This window comes from Urocitellus parryii, chromosome 6, assembly GCF_045843805.1.
Source record: "Urocitellus parryii isolate mUroPar1 chromosome 6, mUroPar1.hap1, whole genome shotgun sequence".
Taxonomy (NCBI): domain Eukaryota; kingdom Metazoa; phylum Chordata; class Mammalia; order Rodentia; family Sciuridae; genus Urocitellus; species Urocitellus parryii.
In genome coordinates, this window is record NC_135536.1 from 171,002,133 (window position 1) to 171,020,607 (window position 18,475).

Sequence of the window (18,475 nt, forward strand, 5' to 3'; positions counted from 1 at the left end):
TGCCCAAAGTTGATCTCTCTGGCTCCCAATCTGTGTATGACCAAAGTCTTTGAGCCTTCTAACTTGCCTTCTCCTTCCTTCTGTTTGGCAGGCCCGTTCTTCAGCCTTAGACCCCTGCCCTTGTGACCTCAAAGTCAAACCTGGAATGGGGGCCAGATAAGGCCTCAAAACTAGGAGTTGGGCCTGGCGCCGTGGTGCACACCTAGAATCCCAGTGGCTCTGGAGGCTGAGCCAGGAGGATCACAAGTTCAAAGCCAGCCTTAGTAAAAGCAAGTCGCTAAGCAACTCATTGAGACCCTGCTCTAAATAAAATATAAAATAGGGCTGGGGATGTGGCTTAGTGAACAAGTGACCCTGAGTTCAATCCCCAGTACCAAAAAAAAACCCTAGTAGTTGAGGAAGGGGAGAATATACCAGGTTAAAGGCACAGTATTTGCTGTAGCTCAGAGGTAAAAAAAAAAAAAGGAGCATTTTAGGAATTAAAAGGGGTTTACTGTGGTTGAAGCCTGAGAGAAGGGAGTTGGGGAGGGTTTCTGCTAAAGTGCCTGTAGCTGTTATGACAGAAAAATCCCAACTCAAGCCATGATAACGCATGCCTGCATTTCCAGGTTCTTGGGAGGCTGAGGCAGGAGGAATGATTGCAAGTTTGAGGCCTCAGCAACTTAGTGAAACCCCGTCTCAAAAAAAAAAAAAAAAAAAACGTGTTGGAGATTTAGCTCAGTGTTAGAGCACTTGCGTAGCATATGCAAGGCTATGGGTTCAATCTTCAGTACCACAAAAAAAAAAAAAAAAAAAGAAAAGAAAAAGAAAAACCCCAGCCCCCAACTCAACTAGCATTTGTTGGCTGTTTAGCAAGAAGTCAAGAGGCTGACTAGCAGAACAAAGCCACTGAGGCCAGGTAATGTATGTCTGTGTGTTCATCCATTCTTGTAAGTACTGCACTAATCAGTTGTGCCCCCAGAGCTCCTTTTTCTTCCATTTAAAAAATCTTATTTATTTATTTATTTGTTTGTTTGTTTCATATGTAGATGGATAGTCTGCCTTTATTTTATTTATTTATTTATTTATTTATTTATTTATTTTCTAAAGAGAGAGCGAGAGAGCGGTAGAGAGAGAGAGAGAATTTTTAATATTTATTTTTTAGTTTTTGGCGGACACAATACTTTGTTTGTATGTGGTGCTGAGGATTGAATCCGGGCCACACGCATGCCAGGCGAGCACGCTACCACTTGAGCCACATCCCCAGCCCTTATTTATTTTTTAATATTTATTTTTTAGTTGTAGTTGGACACAGTACCTTTATTTGATTTATGTGGTGCTGAGGATCAAACCCAGGGCCTCACATGTGCTAGGTGAGCGCTCTATTGCTGAGCCACAACCCTAGCCCTTTATTTATTTTTATGTGGTGCTGAGGATTGAACCTGGTGTTTCACATGCGCTAGGCAAGTGCTCTATCACTGAGCTTATAGTCCCATCCCCTCTTTCTTCTTTTCTTAACATGTCAACTTGTCCTAAGGTTCCTGGCCCTCATGGTTGCCAGGTAGTGCTGCAGGCCTAGGTGTCAGCCAGATACTGTGTCCAGCAAATAGAGGCTGGCTCTTCCTGTGGGTATCCCTCTACCCCACAGCAGTACAGGGGATCAACCCAGGGTCTCACATATACTCCATAAGCATTTTACTATTAAGCTACACCCCCAGCTGTTTTTTTTATTGAGATGGGATCTCATTAAGTTGCTGAGATTGGCCTTGAATTTGTGATCTTTCTGCCTCAACCTCCTGAGTAGCTGGGATTGTAGGCATGCCCTACCATGCCCAGCTCCTGTGGGTATCTTTGTCAATGCAGACATCTCTCCTCTTACTGTCTTTCAAGGGCTTCAGGTGAAGAGTCAATCTTCTCTTCTTATCTAAAAACCTTTTTTCCTCTTATATTACCCTTCCTGATTAATAGTATCCATCTAATCACCCAAATCAACCATGCCTGAACTTTCTTTTGCTTCTTCCTCTCTTACTGCATCTTTTCTAACTTGACAGCAGTCACATCAGTTCTCCCTTCTGTACTTTCTTAGGAATCTGTTCCAACCATCTGCATTGTTAGTATTGCCTTATCCTTTCAGAGTAGCATCTCAGGGACAAACCTATATTCTCCTTGCAGACTCTGAAAGGACCATGGAGGTCTGCCACAACACTCTGGCCAACTCCCTGAGCATCATGCCAGTTTTGGATGGACCCACACCACCTCCTGACTCAAGAAGTACACCTCAAGACAGCAATGGGCAACAAGAGTGCTACCTGGTATTCATTGGCTGCTCCCTGAAGGAAGATAGTCTCAAGGACTGGCTACGGCAGTCAGCTAAGCAGGTGACTACCAAAGCCCAGACAGACCTGTCACAAATGTGCCCAGCACACACTTCAGGTTGCCAATGGCCCTGACAAGCCCCTCATCTACCTCCTCACTGGTCCAAACCCCATGGGCTCAGCCAGCACTTTTTAAAAATATATCTATTTATTTTTTAATTGTAGTTGGACACAATACCTTTATTTTACTTATTTTTATGTGGTGCTGAGGATCGAACCCAGGGAATCGAACGTACTAGTTGAGCACTCTACTGTTGAGCCAAACCTCTCAGCATAGCCTCAGAGGTTTGGCTAACCCTAGAACTCTATGAATAGAGTTGGCTGAGGCTTGGGTCTTTTGTTGACGGTCAATTGAGGCTTAGCCCACCTAGGTAAACTCTTTTAAATGGTGCTTGACTGTGGGACTTGAACTGTGCCTTTGTCAGCACTTCTGTCATTGGTGGGGCTTAGGGATGAGAACCTGAAAAGAGGCAGGACCAGGCCCATTTGCTAAACTACTGGACTACCTGCTGTTTTTTTGCCCACTGCCTTGCAGGGATCTGGTGGGAAAGTAGGTCTCCTTTGGAGTTAGGTAGGCAGGATATTGTGCACAAGCTGGAACAGCTTATATGCTTTTCCCTCTGCTGAGAACTTCATTATGTAACTGACCCCCCAGAGCACTGAGACCTCACCATGCTCCATCAGCTTGGTTATAGTTTGTCCCTTCCCTACATTTCTTCACAGAAGCCTCAGAGAAAAGCTCTGAAGACCAGGGGAATGCTGACTCAGCAGGAGATCAGGAACATCCATGTGAGTGTCCTGTGTTGACCTCCCCTTATGGGCCCAAGGTGGTCCTCCTGGGTTTGCATAGCTCTTATCTTCTGGGTCTTTGAGTGAGGGGCTATTTGTAGGGCATGCTGGAAGTGTTGCTTCTCTCAGGCCACAGAACAAAGAAATCCAGCCTTGCATTCTTAGAGATGGGCAACCTCTGGCATGACCTCGGCATAAGATCAAGGAGATCCAGTTCTTGTGGGAGTAGTAGGTCATGGTGGGAGTAGTAGGTCATGGAAGACCTGGACTTGTCACCTTCTTCAAACATCTGCTTCTATTCAAGATGAACCTCAGAGAAACCAACTAGGGCCCAGAAAAAAACTTTCTAGATCCAGAGCTGCTCGTGGGATGGTAATGGATTCCCTTGATGAGCCTTCCCCTGCAAAACTCCAAGCCGACCTCTGGCCTCTGCCCCAGGCCCTGTGGCTACTGGGGCCTTTTCTCCCAGGGATTTAGTGGGAAAATGTCAAAAGAAACAGAGAGTCTAGGCCCTAGGATGAGCTGTATTACCAGTCTCAGTAATGAACTGGTAGATCAGGAGAGTATTCTCCTGATCCTCATCTATGAGCAGGGGACCGGTATCAATCATGGCCTGAAGGTTGCTGGGGGAATAAATTCCCTGCCCACCTAACATGGAAGAATAGACTATTTTACTGGGATAATGGCCTGTTTGTTTTTAATGAATGATAGAAAGTGGTCAGATAATTCTAACAGGATTCTTTTTTCCAACAGGTAAAGCGCCACCTGGACCCACTACCTGCAGGCTATTTTTACAATGGTACTCAGTTTGTTAACTTCTTTGGTGACAAGACTGATTTTCACCCACGTATCCTTAGGAGCAGCTCCATTTCTGAGTAGAAACTGAGGCAGTCTGGGAGGTGCAAGCCTGTCTGTAAAGCAGGTGTCTGCTAGGGCCAGCACAGCCAAGCCCCTGGAGCAGTCAGGGTTCTGCAGTATCAGGGACTGGGGAAATAGGAGCAAACTAAAGGGTTACACTTTTCATTTTGACCTTTTAAAGCTGTCAAAATTGGATTTGTCAGCTGGATGTTCTGGCATGAGTCTGTAGTATCAGCTACTTAGGAGACTGAGGGGTGGGAGGATCACCTGAGACCAGGCTGGGCAGTATATAGAGACCCTGTCTCAAAAAGGAACAACAACAATAATAACAAAAGTTTAATTTGTCCTTTATTGAGTGATTTTTCAAGTTACCCTATGGGGTATAGTTTGAATGGAGCTATAGTGACACCCTGAGTTTTGTAGTCACCACAGTCATGATTTATAAGTTGTAAATAGCCTGATAATAATAGTTAATCTCTGAAAGATAAGCAGAGTAAACTGTGAGACTGGGGATCCACTGTGTGCTAATGAAGCTGCATTCTGGGACCTCATGAAGGCCCTGTGCCAATACCTGTCACAATTTTTGTAGGTGTGATGCTGCCTGCAGTTACTTCAGTGTCCCCTTCCTCACCTGCTTCCTTGGGGCCAGAAAGGTTTCCATATCCTCCAGGCTCAGGGCTCTCTTCCTTAACTAGTTACCAGTCATGGACCAGTTCATGAATGACTATGTAGAAGAAGCAAACCGGGAAATTGAGAGGTACAACCGGGAGCTGGAGCAGCAGGAGTACCATGACCTCTTTGAGCAGAAGTCCTAGAGGAAGCTGGGTCCATATACCCACCAGAGATGGACAAATGGGGTGTCTAACCCCAGCTCTCCCAGGCACCCTCCTGGAGGGGCTGTCTTTGTCCTTTTTGACTTTTGTGTGCTGCTGGAGTACATGTTGTCATTTTTCTCTCTACAGCGCTGAAAGGCATCACCTGCACCACTGATTGGGGGGTGGGGGTGGGGATCCTCAAGGATGAGCAGACAGGACTGCCCATTGTGTGCAGCTGTCAGTCCAGGCCCTCTGGGTCTCTGGTAACAGTAGATTTTTTGAGCTGCTGAGGTACCATGTGAAGGGAGAAGCATTTGCATTGCACAAAGGAACTGCCAGGACTTAGAAGGAACCCTGGCTGCCCCATCATGGCAGTGCCTGGGGAATAAGACCACTCCAGGCCTCAGGCCTCAGATACTACCCCAGGACCCTCATCCCCAGTGGGGCTTGCTGCTTCTGCTTAGGGCCTTTCATTAAAGGAGCTGGCCCTATTGGCCCTAGGCCTGGTCTATGGGGGAGCAGCACAAGCCCTGCCCAAGCCAACCCACAGAGCCAGCTAAGATCCATAGCATGTTCGAAAATGAGGGGATTTCCCTTGTGGACTAAACTGAGAAAAAGGCATGTTTTCTAGAAGTGTGTGGCTCTTCAGTTGACATCAGCAGTCCCCTTGTGATTCATTCTGAGCTCTCCTGTGGTATCACTTGTGTCCCAAATTCAGGGACAAGACCAAACCTGTGGCCCAAGGCCTATTGACACTGGTTTTCTATCAAGGGGAGCATCCTGCAAGTAGTTAGTCTTAGGCTCAGGGAAGGTCTGCTTTTCAACCACAAACTTCAGAAAACTCATGCCCTCACCCCCCAACCATTGTTTCTTAACCCTGGGTTTTCTTGGCTCCAATGGATCAGAAATGTCAAAAGAGTTCTAATATGCAAGTTAGAATTCCTTCCAGTGGCTTTGTTTTCAGATGGACCATAAAGCAAAGGGGAATTAAATTGTGTTCCATGTCTGACCTTCATAGTTAGTGTGGGGGACAGGAGATCACAGGCACTGATATTAAGGTGATATCTATTAGGATTTCAGCACCTCAGCTGCCTAGGTTGTAAATGTTTTCTGAATTTCATGTTCTTTTGCATGCCTTAGAAAGAAGCACATAGGTGAAACCAGCATAGTTTCCTGTAATGTAGAGGGGGTTTTGGGAAAGACCCTTGTTGCAGAGGATGGAGCCAGGATGGAGCACATGGAGTCTGTGTGCATAGTCACACAGCATCCTGCAATGCAAGTAACAAAGCAGTTATCAAGGGCTCGTCAGTAAAATATACGTATATTAGAGAAAAACAATTTATGTTTGAAATCAAATGAATAAAATTACAAATACCATTGAATGAGAAATCTTGCATTAAGAAAGGCTCCTGAAATTCAGATCCATGTGCTTCAGTCCTAGCTCCAAAAGCCACTGGTGACAATGGCTTCTCTGTGGAGCCCAAGTCTGGGAGCCCTGACTTCTGGCTGGCCAGAGTTCAGGGCCACAAATGGCCTGCCTCTGCTTCAAAATCAATAACATAGATCTTAAGTGCAATTGATTAATAAGCAATGAGTTACTGTAGCTTCCTTTAGCTCTACCGAGCTCTTTTTAAAAACTCAAACTTGAGCAGCCTTAGAAAAGGGAAGGGGGTGGGGGGGACACGGGCCATTTCATTTCCTCCAGGGGGTTACTGTGAAGTTTTCAGTGGAAGCTCTAGATGTAGGAGCATGAGCCATTTCCTGGCTGCCCTGGCCTGGCAGTCTGGCTGCTGCACAAGAGTTTTTAAAGGGGGGTCGGAGCCCACCCATGAAAGTGGGCCTCCCACCACGTGGGGCTGCACTACATGGTGATCTTGATTTCTGACCATTGTCCATAGAAATGCTCTCTCACCAACCTGCCCCACTGTCCCCACTCCTCTCTTTGTAGAGGAAAAACTGTGATTACCTCAACATGAATACGAAACTGTGATTGAAAAAAGGCAAAATGTTAAGAAGTATCAAAGCCAAAATGGCAAAACTGGCTGAGGCCTCTACAGACACTCCCCAGCCTGCTCGGGAGTGTGAAAGGGCACCGTGGTGAAAGGGCATTCCTGGGCACACTTGCTGTGCTCCTGGTGAAGGGCACAGTAGCGGCACACTGTGAGCTCCTTGAGGACTGGGGCTGGGAGCATGCAAGCCTCTCTCGTTCTGACTGTAGAGTTTAATATCCACTTTATCCTGTGGGTCAGGGAGCAGGGTCGTAGGCTGTTTCCAGAGAAAAGGCCATGACACTGTGTTTTGATCTTAGAAGTGGATACTAGGGACCCAGCAAAGACAGGGGGTTCATTTCCCAGGGACAGGCAGAAGTCCTCCAGGGGCTTACATGCTTTTTGCCAACTTTCCTGTTAGCAGCTTCAGTTTTATATCACCAGAGTGAGTGGAATAATGGTGAAATCACTGAAGTTATGGTTTATTTTCCTTTTTTTTTTTTGGGGGGGGGTGTCTTCCATTTCTCCTTCTCTCTAATTGAAAGGAGGAGGCAGAAATTGGAGAAGATGGATCACCCTAGGAGGGGGCAACAGGCAAGAAGTTTAGTTTGCCCTGCTGATCCCTGAGGCTCTCGGATCTGAAGCCTGGACACTGGCCCTTCAGGTGTGATACAAAGTTCCCTCCTAAATTCTATTAGGATTTTGGAGAATTTTTGCACAGTAATAAGCTCTGGGTTGCTCTTTGGGCTTCTCAAAAGGGAAAAGTTCAACTCAAAAGATTGTAAACTATGAAGTATTCCAGCCATGTTGCTGACTAGTTGGATAGATGTACCTCAAAAAGTAGGTGAGAAATGGCTTTCTCAGTGTCCACTAATGACATAAGAGCTCACTTACGTGCCAAAATTCACTTTTATACTAGTTTTTCAGTGCTTTAATATTTGTAACTTAAATTTTAAAACTCATATTTACAAACACTACTGTAACTTCAGTGAAACTGAATTGTGTGATTGAAGCTTTTTGCTTATTATAATATTTATTATACTACTTAATTCAGTAAATATATAAAAAGTAGTCTTCAATTTATTTTTATATTATTTTACATGTTTTTACCTGCAGTTGTGTATGTGAATTTACCTTGGTAATTAAGATGTAATGCTAAAGACCAATAAACTATCATTGAACAAGCAAGGCTTCCCATTATTGCCTAGCATGTAGACTATCTAGAGGTGTCCCTGGGATAATATGGAGAAGGGACACCTCTAGGGCCTGGGGACCTTCCATCAGCCTGGCTGGGACTCCCCTTTGCTGGGGCTGGGGCTCACTTTTCTCTCTTCAGTCCTCAGATACTCATGGAGGACAGAATTCATACAAAGAAACCATCTTGGTTTGTAGGGTGGGCATTTGGAGAACCCCAAAAGCTGGATAGGGGCTCAGGAAAACCTACTGAGCCTAGAGAAAGCCTTCCCACCTCTGCCTGCTAATGCCTCACCTTCCATTTTTTAGTGGTTATTTTTTTGTTTTTTTCCTTTATTTTGGGGGGTGCTGGGGATGGAACCCAGGGCCTCACATATGCTAGACAAGAGCTGTATCACTGAGCTGCACCCCCAACCCCTTGCCCTGTCTTTGCCCCAGCTCCGGTTAGAGCTTCAGCTCTGGCAGGGCTGTGTGGACTCATTTCTGCTCAGTAAAAGCTCTGTGAGGTGGCCCCTTGGTCCCACTTAAATGTGGTGGCTAAGACACAAATGGGTCCAGTAACTAGCACAGGTGGCAGAGCCTCTGTTCTTGCCCATGTTGAGTCAGAGAGCCCTTGCAGTGCTTAGATCTGAAGCAGAGCCTTGGAATCTCAAGTTCTCAGAAGTTGGCTGAAGCCCTCAGAGCATTAGCAGAAGACATACAAATGCAGGAACTGTTTGAGGGCATCCCAGGTTCCTCTCACCAGGCGTCCACCGCAGGTGGTTCAGACCTCCCTCCGTTTACCCCCCACCCCCACAGGATCCAATGCCTGTGGGGGAAAGGGCTGATCTGGGAGGACACCCACCCCAGGCAGCCTAGTCCATAAAGAGCCTGTTTCCTGTCATACACATGCTGGCCCAGGGCAAGGGGAAGTGCCCCATGGACAGATTTGGTTGCTGGCCCAAAGAGGAAGGTGCAGCCTCCACGGGTGTCTTCCTGAAGAAGTTATCTGAGATCACTTAGACATGTACAAATCAAATGCAATACTGCACGGGAGGGGTCTGATAGAGAAGGTCTGTGACAGCACCATCACCCTCCCCAAATCCCTTTCCCCTGGAGCCTCCTGCCTCCCATTCTGCAGAATGCAGGCTTGAGCTCCTGTGCTTTCACTTCTGCCCAACCTCCAGGGCCTGGAAATTAACCTTAAGAATTGCCAGGGAATTGTCGGGGGAGATGCTAAATGTCCAAGGGCTTCCTGGCCTGGGTCATCTTTGAGAGTCAGGGAAACTTTTGAGTGTCAGAAAAGGGATAGTGAAGGGGGGGGGGGGCTTCAGTGGGGACAGAGGACAACTGAAACTTGAGAGCTGTTTGACAGTAGAATGGAGACCCAGAAGCAGGAATCCTGGTGGTACAGACCTGTGTGATTTAGAGCAGAATTTCATGTGGAGCAGTTGATAATTGGCAGGGCTCTCTGAAGAGCACAGAGAAATAGTGATATACTAATTTCTATCACACACTCTAGGGGACAATCAAGCCCAGACAAAACATAACCATATGCCCTACTTCCAGTCCATGACAAAAAGGAATAACTTGATTACCACTAACAGAGTCCAAAATAAAACCAGCTTCAAGGGGCTGGGGATGTGGCTCAAGCGGTAGCGTGCTCGCCTAGTGTGCGTGCGGCCCGGGTTCGATCCTCAGCACCACATACAAAAAAAAACGAAGATGTTGTGTCCGCCGAGAACTAAGAAAAATAAATAAATGTTAAAAATTCTCTCTCTCGGGCTGGGGATGTGGCTCAATCGGTAGCGCGCTCGTCTGGCATGCGTGCGACCTGGGTTCGATCCTCAGCACTACATACCAACAAAGATGTTGTGTCCGCCGAGAACTAAAAAAAAAAATAAATATTAAAAATTCTCTCTCTCTCTCTCTCTCTCTCTCTCTCTCTCTCTCTCTCCTCTCTCACTCTCTCTTTAAAAAAAAAAATTCTCTCTCTCTCTCTGTCCCTCTCTCTCTCTCTCTCTTTAAAAAAAAAAAAACAGCTTCAAGTTCATCTGGACCTGAGTGCTCAGATGGTATCAGGGTCCTCACTTCATCCTTGGTGGCCTCACTCTCCCCTATCAATGGCATCTTCTGTGTCACCAATAGCCTCAACACCCCCAAAGGCAAAACCCCTCCCCTAGAGGCATCCACAAAGTCTGGGGTCCTATTCCCAACCCTGATCCCTCACAATGCACAGGAAAAATGGAATAGTCTAGTTAGGCATGATGGTGTACACCTGTAATTTCAGCAAGTCTGGAGGCTGAGGCAGAAGGACTACAAGTTTGAGGCCAGCTCAGCAACTAGCAAGACTGTCTCCAAATAAAAAGGGCTAAGGTAATTGAATCCCTTGGATTCAATTCCCCAGTGTCAAAAATAAATAAATAAAATAAAAAATGGAAAATTTTGTGGGTGGGATACTGGGGATGAAACTCAGGGGCACTCCATTGCTGAGCTATACCCCAGTTCTTTTTCTTTCTTTGTTTATTCTGTGGTACTGGAGAGTGAACCCAGGGGTATTCTATCATCAAGCTTCATCCTCAGCCCTTTTAAAAAATTTCTTGCCTGGCATGGTGGTACATGCTTGTAATCCAGTGATCAAGAAAGCTGAGGCAGGAGGATTGCCAGCCTCAGCAATTTTGTGAGACCCTGTCTCAAAAAGTACTGGGGATATAGCTCAGTGGTAAAGTGCTCTTGGTTTAATCCCCAGGACCAAAAAAAAGTAACCCCCTCAAAAAAAAAAAAATGGGGGCTGGGGTTGTGGCTCAGAGGTAGAGCACTCGCCTAGCATGCATGAGGCACTGGGTTTGATCCTCAGCACTGTTAGGCTCGAATTTGGGACCCCCAAAAGACCGCCAGAGACCAAGATCAATGTAAGCAGCAAAGAGGTATTTATTTCGAGCTAGCTCAGACACTGAGGTCCTGAGCCCAGGGGTTGCAGCAGTTTTATACACTCTTTGGGGAAGGCAAGGACTTCACATACATCATAGCATCTCTTAGCAAATCATCACACACTGCGGGAAAATCATAAAACAACTCTAAAACATGATTAGCACATTCACTGGCGGGAACAAGTTGGGTAAGGGTGATTGATTAGTACAAGAGGGGGATTCATTTGACCTGATTGGTTTAAGCCTCGAGGGGAGTATGAGCTGAACTACATGGTTTCCCAACATGTTATCAAGCACCATAAACTACTGGGGGAGTCATCTGGCATCCCAGGTATTTTCCCTGTCTCAGGCTGATTGATAGTTGCTAGGGGGTTGCTATGGGTCCTCACCTAGCCTGACTGAGTCAGGGATACCTGGTGCAGCAGATCTCTCCTGTTATTTGTAGATAAACAACTCAGCAGGGTGGGTATGTGCCTAGGAGTGCTCTGTGGGGCTTTCCAAGCGCCACAAAAATATAAAATATCGTATTCACTTATAACTAAAAAATGAATATTTTTAAAAATTTTTTTTTAGTTTTCAATGGACCTTTATTTATTTTTTGATACATGGTGCTGAGATTTGAACCCAGTGCCTCACACATGCTAGGCAAGCACTCTGCCACTGAGCCACCACTCCAGCCCAAATAAATATATTTTAAAAAAATTAAATTTTGAGGCAGGATCTCACTAAGTTGCCTAGGCTGGTCTCAAACATTGGATCCTCCTACTTCAGCCTCCTGAGTAGCTGAGATTACAAGCATGGGCCACCATGCCTAATATGAGCTTTCTTTTACTTAATAAAAAGATTTTCAAGCCTGGGCATGTCGGTGCACACCTATAATCCCAGCAGCTGGGGAATACAGGAAAGAGGAAACTTGAATTCAAAGCCAGCCTCAGGGCTGGGGTTGTGGCTCAGTAGTAGAGCGCTTGCCTAGCATGTGTGAAGCACTAGGTTCCATTTTCAGCACCACATAAAAAAATAAAGTTTAAAAAAAGCCGGGCTGGGGATGTGGCTCAAGCGGTAACGCGTTCGCCTGGCATGCGTGGGGCGCTGGGTTCAATCCTCACTACCACATAAAAATAAAGATGTTGTGTTCACTGAAAACTGAAAAATAAATATTAAGAAATTCTCTCTATTAAAAAAAAAAGCCAGCCTCAGCAAAAATGAGGAGCTAAGCAACTCAGTGAGACCCTGTTTCTAAATAAAATACAAAATAGGGCTGGGGATGTGGCCCAGTGATCTAGTGCCCTGAGTTCAATCCCTGGTACCCACTAAGGAAAAAAAAAAAAAAAGATTTTCTTCCTGAGGCAGGAAGATCAGAATGATTATGTGGCCAACCTTGGAAACTTAGATAGAGCCTTTCTCAAAATAAAAAATAAAAGGGCTGCACATGTTGTTTAGTGGTAGTAACCAGGTACCCTCCTGGTTTCAATTCCCAGTACCATAATAAATAAATAAATCAGTAGAAAAGAAGAAAAGTCATGTAGACTAATGCAGGGGATGGGCTACTGCTCAGCGATGAAGGTGGTAAGTGTTAGACCAGGACGCAAGAAAAGACCACTGACTCCAATTAAAATCAAATTAAAGCAAGCTTATTATTTCGACCGGCAGGGCTGCCTCTCCCTCCCAAAACGGTGGGAACAAGACAGCCCCCCACCTTTCCTACAGCCCAGCTTTATAGCCCAGAAAGTTACACAAAAGGGGTGTTAACAGATAACAGGACTCTGACAAGCATCACACTAATGGTTATTTACACATTTTTTTTTTTTTTTTTTTTTTTTGCTGGCCCCAACATCAGAATTTATGAGGACCATTAGAGCCTCAGAGAGGATGGCCAGGGAAGGCCAATATTTATGAGGTGTCACTAAAGTTTCAGAGAGGGCTGCTATCTGGTCAGAGAGCCAGGCATGGGTGAGTTCAAGACACGGGCAGGCATTCCAAGCAGGTTCAGAATTTGCAGCAATTTATAGTAAAGCCGAAATTATCTTTTCATGGCTTTGTGGCAAGATGGCTCCCAATTTTAATAAAAGATCAGGTTGGGTCTATCAGTAAGAAGAGGACCAACCAGGGAGCCATTTTGAAGGAACAAGTGCCAAGACAAAGTGACTAAGTAGACAAGAACCAAGGAGATGACCCGGAGGTAAAAGTGGAAAAAGCCCAAGTGGAAAAAAACTCAATGATTTGAAACAATTCCAAAAACTTTTTGTTTCATTCTCTAAAAATTTGAAGAAAAATAAATTTGTTTATCCACAAATTATTCCTTTTTTTCTCAGGCCTCTGCACTGCAAAACTGGTCAGCTAAAATTTACATGAGAGTAAATTTTATGTCAAGGTAATAAATAACTACAAATCTGAACACACACAAAGAATTACTAATCAAATACAGTATGAATATATTTCTACTTTATTCTACAATGACTACTGCTTTTCCTGCACCAATAAAGAAGTTTAATTTTATCCTCTCTCCTGGTTTCACATTTTTTAAATTTTTTATTTTATTTTAATATTTTTTAATAGTTGTAAATGGACAGCATGCCTTTATTTTGTCTATTTTTATGTGGTGCTAAAGATCAAACCCAGTGCCTTACACATGCCAAGAAACCACTCTGCCACTGGGCCCCAGCCCTTCCTGGTTTCACATTCTTAAGAAACATCTTTACTCTGAAATTTCATGCCTGGATGAATGTACAAATAATAGAGAAATAAGGACAACAGGAAAAGGAAAGATGGCTTGATAAGAAAGATTATTTCAGTTTGAGACTAATATTTATGGAATTTTCTAGCTAAAAAGACTCCATTTCCTCCTCATTGTTTTGTAAATGAAATAATCCCAGACCCAAAGAAGCAGGAGGTCTTACCTTGAGAGGGTTTCCCCAAGCAACAGCCCCTTGCAGCTCTGTGCACCCTGGAGCTGGCATTGGTGAGAAGGGGAATCTAGGTGGGGGCCTCAGGCAGCTCCAGCCTTGGCTGGTAAATTGGAGGCTCCTGGGCAAAACGGGGCCAGTCAGGCGAGCCATGGGTGAGGAGGATAATGTGGGGCACCGATTGGCCAAGGAGGGCAAGGATAACGAAGTGACAGGCCACCCAAAGAACTTAAGAGCCACCAGCTTCAGTTCCTCCAGTGGCAGATAATGACATTTCAGTAAGAAAAGGCCTGGAGGTAGATGAAAGGTTGGAAAGTTTGGGCCTACCCTGTAGCATTTTTCCTAAGAACTGTTGGATAAAAGTAGGTCAGGCCTTGGTCTAGTCTGTCCACCAGATATTTCTTGATTGAGAAGCTGGGCCATGGAGCTGGAACCCAGATCAGAAGGCAGAAAGGCAGAACCTTCCTGCCCAGTAGTCTACTGACTAGATTGAATCAGTAAGCTGAGAGTCCTTAGACTCCTGCCCAGTGCTGAATTCTTAGATAGTATGAATTGGGGAAGAGGGGCAGAGGGATGTCATCCTGAGGGGAACAGAACCCTATTGGTTAAGAGAATGGAAGCTAGTGTGAGACTCTGCTCCCTTCTCCATCTGTCTGGGCTTTACCAATTTTGTCTAGTCTCATGCTGAGCTTCCATGGATCAAAAGTAAAAGCTGAAGGGATGGGGAAAAGCACTGGGGGAAGGCAGTCTGTTAAACAAGGAATTGGAGATGAACAGGATGCTAGCATGGCTGGTGAGGTCCACTTGGACAACCAAGAAGTATCAGGATGTTGATTCAGTGGGCAGCTGAACCCAGCCCCTGGGCCTGTTACGTAGCTGGGTATGGAGCTTCCACAAATAAGTAACCATTAGAGATGACAAGACTATCCTCACACAGAAGGATAGTCTGGAACAGCATCTCTCCTCCCATCAACAGCAGCACAGCCCATGAAGTTACGGAGAAAGGCTGTGAGGGGCTGAGAACGTGTAACTCAGGGCAGTGGTTCTCAGGGCAGTGGGAATCCCGGCGAAGAGCTGCTGCTTCAAGGCTTGCTCAGGGTCTTAAACAAGAACAGTAGGAGCCACCGAGATGGGACAGGCAGGAGGCAGAGATAAAAGGACTCAGGAAAGTCTGGGTGAAAGGAAGGAATCAGGAGTATTTGCCTGGGGCACCTATTGGGCAAGGCTAGAAAGCCTGAGTGTGAGTGTAGAGGACAGAGAGGAAGTCATCTGGGAGCATCACTGGCTTGAAATGCCTCTGAAACCCATCCAAAGAGATAGCCTTCAAAATGGCCATAGGTTTATTGAGCACCTACTCTACCGGGTGTTGAACTGTTAAAGGACAAACGGGCCTACTCTCAGGGTGCTCATGTAGGACTGGGGCAGTATAGTAAAAAGAAGGAACAACTCCAGACTTCGGGGCCATAAGGATCTATGAAAGAAAGGAAGCAGAAAACTAGACAGATCAGGGAAGGTCCCTAGGATCTGAAGGGTGAAATAAGCCATGGTAAGAGCCAGGGGACATGGATTATGGAAGCCTTGAGGCAGGTAGGAGCTAGTTGTGGTCCAAGAACCAGCCAGCAACCATTGCAGCTGCAGTGCTGCACTCTTGGGGAAAGCAAGTGTACCGTTAACTAGGGAAATAGGCAGAGTCCAGGTTGTACAGTAGCCCCACCTCCATAGGTCACGCCACGCATTTCATTTGATTTGTATATTAGCTATCTGGGTAAGTCTAAGGTATGGGGCAAGCAGGCTATGGTGTGTAGAAGTCAGGAGCTTCTTGACAGGAGATAGGAAAATGGGTGCTAAGTGGGTGGAAAGGCATCAGAGATAGAGTAGCTAATGGTCAGTGGATGGGAGCAGGATGAAGGCACTAGCCAGAAGGCCACATAATGGCCAACCTGGAGGTGCAAGTGCACAAATTCAGTTTTTTGTTTTTGTTTGTTTGTTTTGGTACTGGGGATTGAACTCAGGGACACTCGACTACTGAGCCACATTCTCAGCTCTATGCTTTTGCTGAGGCTGGTTTTGAACTTGTGATCCTTCTGTCTCAGCCTGCCAAGTCGCTGGGATTCCAGGTATGTGCCACCATGCCTGGCTGACAAATTCAATTTTGAAGGTAGAGGCAACAACATTTCCTGGAGGATTCCATGTGGATGGATGGAGTGATTCTCAGGTCTAGAGCAGCTGGCTGGGTGCATGGTAGGTTCAAGGGTCCTATTCTACATGAATTTCATTTGATTTGCATATTAACTATCCAGATATTTATGGAGAATAGGGCAGGTAAGCTGTGGCACATGAAAGTCAGGAGCTGTGACAGGAGATAGAAATATGACAATCAGCTGTGGCTGGTAGACTGCCAAGGGTGAAGGGAAATGTGAGCGGGCTCTCAGAGGCAGAGAAGAAAACACTGCACCCTGGTGCTGTTATGGGAGGGGCAAGGAAACTTAAGAAGGGTGACCTTGGAGAGCAGGTTACATTGCGAGGTGGTGTACTGAAATGTAGGGAAAGGGCTAACTGGAGAAGTTCACTCTAAATTGTGGCTGAGGAATGGGCGCTAGCTGGAAAGGAAAGGAGTTCTAGGGAATGAGGGTTTTTTTTGTTTGTTGTCCAGTAGGGGTGCAGGGGATTGAACACAAAGAGTGTTTTTTGTTTTGTTTTGTTTCTGTGGTGCTGGGATTGAACCCAAGGCCTCACATGCGCTAGGCAAGTGCTGCACTACATCCCCAGTCTCCCCACTTTAAAAAATTATTATTATTATTATTAATGGGAGACAAGGTCTTGCTAAATTGCCAAGGCTGGCCTGGAATTTCCTGGTGACTGGCACCTCCTACCCTAGCCTCTCAAGTAGCTGGGAATACAGGCATGTGCCACCATGATCAGCATGTTTAGATATTTCAGTGGGATACTACACCGTTATTTCTCAACCTAGATTCTTTTTTTTTTTAATATTTATTTTTTAGTTTTTGGCGGACACAACATCTTTGTTTGTATGTGGTGCTGAGGATCGAACCTGGGCTGCACGCATGCCAGGCGAGCACGCCACCGCTTGAGCCACATCCCCAGCCCTCAACCTAGATTCTAATGGCAGGCAAACTAAGTGATTTAAGAGGAAAATGGAAGGGCTGGGATTATAGCTCAGGGGTAGAGTGCTTTTTTTTGCTTGTGAGATCCTGAGTTCGATCCCCAGCACCCCATAAAAATAAAAATATTGTGTCCATCTACAACTAAAAAAAATATTTTTTAAAAAAAGAGGTAAATGGAGCCAGGTGTAGTGGCAAACACCTGTAATCTCAGCAATTTAGGAGCCTGAGGCAGAAGGATCATAAGTTCAAAGCCAGTCTCAGCAACTTATGGCGGTCCTAAGCAACCTAGAAGACCCTGTCTCTAACTAAAAAAATAAAAAGGACTAGGGATGTGGCTTAGTGATTAAGTATGCCTGAATTCAATCCCTGGTAACAAACAAGAGGCAAATGGAACTGGAGGCACTTTGGAAAGAGTTAGGTGCCTCATAAAATCTAGTGGTTCTACAGGGTTTTGCGTTCACAACCCAACGAATTTAGAGGCCCCAAGGAGAAAATGAGAGGAGATGTCTGGGTCTATGTCTGGGTCCCTTAGCCTACCTGCCGGTTTTAAGGACCCAGTGGGGGCATAGGTATGGAAGCCTAGGCATCTGTATTTGCTCACAGTCTCTGATCCAGGCAGAGGGGAGGTAGGTGTGAGGACTAAAGGGAAAAAACTCTGATAGCAAGTCAGAGTCTGGAGGCAGTAGGGGCCAGAGCACAGGAAGCTGAAGCAGAAAGGGGTCAGTGTCAGTTTCTCTGAAAGACAAGGAGAAGTGTGCAGAGGGGGCCACAGGCACTGGAGGAAGGCTTGCTATGGACTCCACTTTGCTCAGTGAGCTGAGGGGTGAGGTCCTTTGATAAGGGAGGGGGAGGCTGTGATAAGGGGGAGAGAAGGTTCCAGGTGGTTTCCTGGAACAGCTGGGTTAGAAAGACCAGGCATATGAGTATTGCTGGGAGCAGACGCAGAAGCCAAGATATTCCCAAATGCGGATGAAAAGGTGGATTTTCAGGGGTCTAAGCCTGTGCCTGCCCATGCATACTTGCTCCCCAGGCATGTCAGCCTGCTTTGCACTCCCCCGCCCACTCATCTTGCTGCCTCATGATACCAGGAAGGTGTCCCTCCCCTCTGCTGGAACTGTAGCTGGAAGATGTTTAGAGAAGTTCCCATGCACAGGGTGCACGTATGACCCCATTTCTCCTCCCAGGGTCTGCTCACCCCAACAAAAAAAGCATAGGGCCATCTCTCAATTGTTCAAATCCCATTTGGAGCTTCTGGAGTAAAAGGTGTGAGCGGGGGATTCAGGGCCATCCTCGACTCCCACCCCCACATTCCCCCAACTCTACTTTGGGGGCTGTCATACATCCCTAGCATAGAGATGGATGCTCCCTCTGCCTTCCCCTCTTCCACTATTTGGGTGCAGGGCAGAGGACTCTGTCCCAGCAGCGGATGGGGGCACGGGGTTGCTACCAGTTCTCTGCTAGCGACCAGAGTGTGGAAGAGGTTGAGGAATTAGCACTCCACCAGGGTATGTGTTCCTGGGGCAAACGAGGCCCTAGGGCT

At 46.0% G+C, this 18,475-nt stretch overlaps 1 protein-coding gene across 1 annotated transcript in view; it reads left to right on the forward strand.

Annotated features, from left to right (window-relative positions):
- Dnaaf9 (dynein axonemal assembly factor 9) overlaps nucleotides 1-6,475 on the forward strand; it is a 145,549-nt gene extending 139,074 nt beyond the window's left edge. The window contains exons 35-38 of the mRNA XM_026409747.2: nucleotides 2,152-2,357; nucleotides 3,078-3,143; nucleotides 3,897-3,990; nucleotides 4,704-6,475. Coding sequence (XP_026265532.1) covers nucleotides 2,152-2,357; nucleotides 3,078-3,143; nucleotides 3,897-3,990; nucleotides 4,704-4,816 — 479 coding nt within the window. The 3' untranslated portion in view covers nucleotides 4,817-6,475. The remainder of the gene's footprint in view (nucleotides 1-2,151; nucleotides 2,358-3,077; nucleotides 3,144-3,896; nucleotides 3,991-4,703) is intronic.
- Nucleotides 6,476-18,475: the final 12,000 nt, after the last annotated feature.